Genomic DNA, 4808 nt, shown 5'->3' with positions numbered 1-4808 from the left:
GGAATGGGCAGACACCAAGGACTGCTTTACTAATGCAGCACACCTGACAGGTCAGGCACCCCATTGATAACAGACCTCCCCACTCCAAAGGGTTCCATTGCTGATTTCTCTGAACCGTAGGTGTTCATTGCTTTGTCTGTGGGATTTCCCTGGGAGTGCCATCATCCCTTCAGAACACGTCCTCCTTCCTGTCGATGTTTAGCCCAATTCTGTCTGTGCTTATCCAAGGGTCCTTTTGACCTCGATGGGCCATGCCTTCCAACGGGGTGGCAGCCAGAGCTGGTGCATGTTTACTCAGGACTCCAGTGTTCCCTCTAAGCTGAGTTGGTGTGAGCTAACTCATAGTTTTGTAGCCTCTGGCTCACACATTTCTGTCTTAGCCCAGGAAGGAGGGCTCCAGAGCAAACTGATTCATGCAGTAGCCAAGTCGCTCGCTCACAACTTTAATGCCAGTAGCTCACAAAGTTGAATTTTGGCTCACAAGACACTACAGCTTAGAGGGAACATTGCTCAGGAGTCCCACTTTGTCCAGTGCAGCTTTACTTCCAGATAAGTATGCCTAGGACTGCAGCCTAACAGTGCAATCCTATGCAGTTATACCCTTCTAAATCCCTAGGCTTCGAAGGATATAACTATTCAGGACTGTACTGTTAAAGATCTTTTTTTGAAAAACTGAATAAAAACCAAGCCTATTACAATTACCAGGCTGGGGAGGCAGAGTTCTCATGGGGGTCGTAATGTGGTAAAAATTATGCAGGACCAATGTGATAAATTCTGTGAAAGGGAGAGATGACTTTGTTGAGGGAGCAAGTTCTTAAAAATAATACTTTTTAAATGGCTTGGCTCTCTCCTCTGAAGCACTGTAGTGTAAATATGGAGGCATGTTAAGAGAAACAAAAATAAGTCCGGCAGTATCTTTTATTGGACCCAGCAACTTCCGCTGGGGTAAAAACATGCAGGCCTCATGTGACACAGCAGTCCAGTGTTGGTTTACCCTTGCACCAGTCCAAGTTAATGGACCTAATTAAACAACAACAACACCTAACCCAATTATGAAGTGCTTGTCTATGCTTATATAAATATATGCACCTCTGACATTTCCCAGAATGTAGCCAGGCAGGCAGAACACAGGATTGTAGGCATCTCCACAGATGGGTGGAGGAAGCCAGTTGGCTTTCAAAAGTCACCTGGAGGAGCAAGATTATTTGATGACATTCTCTGAGGTAGTGGGGACAGACCTGTGTGGTTTCCCCCCTGCACTGCGTTGGCAATGGGGCTTCCACTTCTCAGGCTCCCCCACAATTTCCCTGTCCCCTGGCAGTGACCACCCCACCCCTCATAGCTTTTTCCATTTGTTTTTTAGAAGAAGAAGAGAAGAGATTGGATATATACCCCGCCCTTCACTACCCAAAGGTGTCTCAGAGCGGCTTACAAACTCCTTCCCCTTCCCCTCCCCACAACAGGCACCCTGTGAGGTGGGTGGGGCTGAGAGAACTCTGACACAAACTGCTCTTTTTCAAGGACAGCTGTGCCAGAGCTTGTGACTGACCCAAGGTCACATCAGCAGGTGCAAGTGGAGGAGGGGGGACTCAAACCCGGTTCCCACTACACCAAACTGGCTTTTTAATTAGACATTGATATTGTTATGGCATTATAACAATATGTTTATTGGATTTTCTGATTTCCCAGTTTTCATTTAAAAAAAATGTCTTGTCATCTCTTTCGTTATGAAGATATGAGGGAGAAGGTGTATCTCCATAAGAAAAGGGCCTGGACAGTTACTTTAAAAAATGAAAGCTGGGAATTCAGAGAACCTAAAAGACACATTGTTATGACAGACAAGCCTTTATTGGCATATACACGTAAGAGACAATAATCAAAATCCATGCAAAGTAAAATTAGAGTTGCAGAATAAACAAACAGAGTAACAGCATAGTAAAACAGTTTGTTGCCATTAATAATCCACTTATATGATTTTCAGGAATAGGGAACGACTAATACCTTTGATTTTTCATAATTCAGCTCCAACCTGTTAATCACGCAATAATCATGGCAATGGTTCAGTAAGCGGTTTAGTCCAACAGGAGAAGTAGACAAAAGAACCGTGTCATCTGCATATCACAACAAGGGAATAAGAGTAGAGCCAAGTCCAGGGCTATGGCCACCAACTGATGATATAAAAGAGGCAAGGTTAATTACAAAAAGGTTAAACAGATGGGGGGCTAAAATGCACCCCTGCTTTTACCCCTTTCCTAACACAGATCTTGGGGGAAAGTCTCCCAGACGAAGAACACCTGACCTGACAGGACGTGGAGGTATGGAGTCTTTTAACAAGAAATAATAACATCTAAAGACATCCCCTCGAGCTTTACCCAGAAAAGTTCCCTTGAAGCAGAATCAAAAGCCCCTTTAAGGTCCAAAAAGGCACTATACAGTTTGGACCTTTTCCTTCTTATGTACTTATTGATCGAATGAGCGAGGACCAAACAGTGGTCCAGAGCTGACTTCCCCTGGCAGACACATTGTTGTAATGTTGTGATGATACAACAACATTCAATTGCCAATTAATAAAACAAAAGAGCCAGTAGGGGGGGGGGGCGGTGGCCAAGACATGGGCCAGGAAAATGGGCCATGTGGACATGGGCCAGGAAAATGGCTGCTGTGTGGGTAGGACTGGAAAATTCAAACTTTCCTGTCCACGTGGCAGCCGTCCAGGCTTTGCTTCCATCTTTCTCTAAACTTCTCAACAAAGCAGATTTGGAAAAAGATTGTAGAAAAGCCAGGGAAACCTTAGGAGGGGTATGAATACACCCTGATGCTGTGGGGGAGTGGGGGGGGGGGGAGAACTCGCTTGCCAAAAGCATCAAATGTGGGGAATGTAGCCTGTGTGGAAAAGGTCTAAGATAGGTAAAGGAATCCAGGCCAGCCACAAAACAGACCGCTACAGAGGCATCCCATAACTATTTTGTTTGCCTATTCTACACACAATTATTTGCCTATTTTGTTGTTCTTTCACGTGACTATAATTGTGTTTGTGTTGTGGCCAAACACTGGATTCAAAGGTCTTTAATGATTAAAATGACAATGAAGAGATGCACCCAGCACCAAGCTACATCACAGATGTCCAGTTTGACAAGATTGTTGCCTTATTGTGTGCAATTCTGGTCACCACACCTTAAAAAGGATATTATAGCTTTGGAAAAAGTGCAGAAAAGGGGAACTCAAATGATAAAAGGGTTGGAACACTGTCCCTATGAGGAAAGGTTAAGGCACTTGGGGCTCTTTAGCTTGGAGAAACGACGACTGAGGGGTACTTTTCTCCCTTTCTCACAATAAAAGAACTCGTGGGCACTCCATGAAATTGCTGAGCGGTCGGGTTAGAACGGATAAGAGGAAGTACTTCTTCACCCAAAGAGAGATTAACACTTGGAATTCACTGCCACAGGAAGTGGTGGTGGCTACAAGCATGGACGGCTTCAAAAGGGAATTAGATAAGCATATGGAGCAGAGGTCCATCAGTGGCTATTAGCCACAAGGTATAGAAAGGGACTCTGGGGCAAGTGATGCTCTGTCATCTTGGTGCTTGGGGGGGTCAACAGTGGGAGGGCTTCTAATGTCCTGGCCCCACTGGTGGACCTCCTGATGGCACTGGTATTTCAGGCCACTGTGTGATACAGAGTGTTGGATTGGATGGGCCTTTGGCCTGATCCAACATTGGCATCTCTTATGTTCTTATCCAGAAGTAGCAGGAATAAACTTGAAGCTGGGACTGGGGGGTGCAGGGCAAAAGATAAGCTGTCTGTTCACCCAGCAGACAGATTTCAGCATTTTAAAATCTCAAAAGGCAGATCTCCATGAGCTGAGCCACCTCTGGCCCCTTTCTCCCCCTTTGCAGATGTACCGTGTGAGCCACCTGAGTCAGACGAGCTCCTGGGGGACTCGGGAGTTTTCACCTACTTCTTCCAGCCCTCCCCTCACGCCTTGAGCCGCGTGGTGACCTCAGCCCAGCTGTGGTTCTACACAGGCCCCGTGAAAGTGCAGAGCAGCAATCTCTCGGGAGAAGCACCCCACAGCTCCACGCCAGGGGCTGAGGTCCTGAAGCTCTCCGAAGAAGGCCAGGTCCCAGTGGCCACCACGGCAGTGCCGGCCTCAGAAACCTGGACAGTCTTCCACTTTGGCAACTCCTTCTTACCTTATTTTGCCCAGAAGATATTTGTACTGTTAGTCCGCTGTCCTGGCTGCCCTTGCATGGCAGATGCTGCAAAGATGCCCTTCCTTGTGGCAGCCACCAAAACCAAGAGCCGTGACCGGGCCCCACGCTCCTTGGTGCTGAGGCCGTCCGCTGCCCTCAACCTGCTGCAGAGGCCCTCGGATGATGCCACAGCCCATGCCAACTGCCACCGGGCCTCCGTCAACATCACCTTTGAAGAGCTGAACTGGAACCACTGGATCGTGCACCCCAGCAGCTTTGAGTTTCACTACTGTTACGGGAGCTGCTCGAACACCTACACCATTGAGTCCAACATCCAGCTGTGCTGCGCAGCCCTGGTGAGCACCATAAAATCGCTGCGGGTTCGCACCACCACGGATGGGGGCTACTCCTTCCAGTATGACTCCTTGCCCCTGCTCACCCAGGACTGTGTCTGCCTATAGCAAACCAGCCTCTTTGCTGCGCTAGCTTTTTGTTTAAAAAAAAGTTTCCTCTCCAGCTGGGCCTATGACCTCCCCTTCTGCCTAAGAGGCACACACTGGACCTAATTAAAGCTACAAGCTTGCAAAGATTGGCAAACTCAGCCAGCTTCCTATCA

General features: G+C 47.5%; 1 protein-coding gene across 1 annotated transcript in view; it reads left to right on the top strand.

Moving 5' to 3' along the window:
* Positions 1 to 4808, top strand: part of INHA (inhibin alpha) — a 5372-nt gene extending 564 nt beyond the window's left edge. Inside the window, exon 2 of the mRNA XM_015414509.1 lies at positions 3896 to 4808. Coding sequence (XP_015269995.1) covers positions 3896 to 4653 — 758 coding nt within the window. The 3' untranslated portion in view covers positions 4654 to 4808. The remainder of the gene's footprint in view (positions 1 to 3895) is intronic.

The sequence above is a fragment of the Gekko japonicus genome, unplaced genomic scaffold (genome assembly GCF_001447785.1).
Source record: "Gekko japonicus isolate JY-2015 unplaced genomic scaffold, Gekko_japonicus_V1.1 scaffold446, whole genome shotgun sequence".
In the NCBI taxonomy this organism is placed as follows: domain Eukaryota; kingdom Metazoa; phylum Chordata; class Lepidosauria; order Squamata; family Gekkonidae; genus Gekko; species Gekko japonicus.
This window is presented reverse-complemented; position numbering and strand designations above follow the sequence as displayed.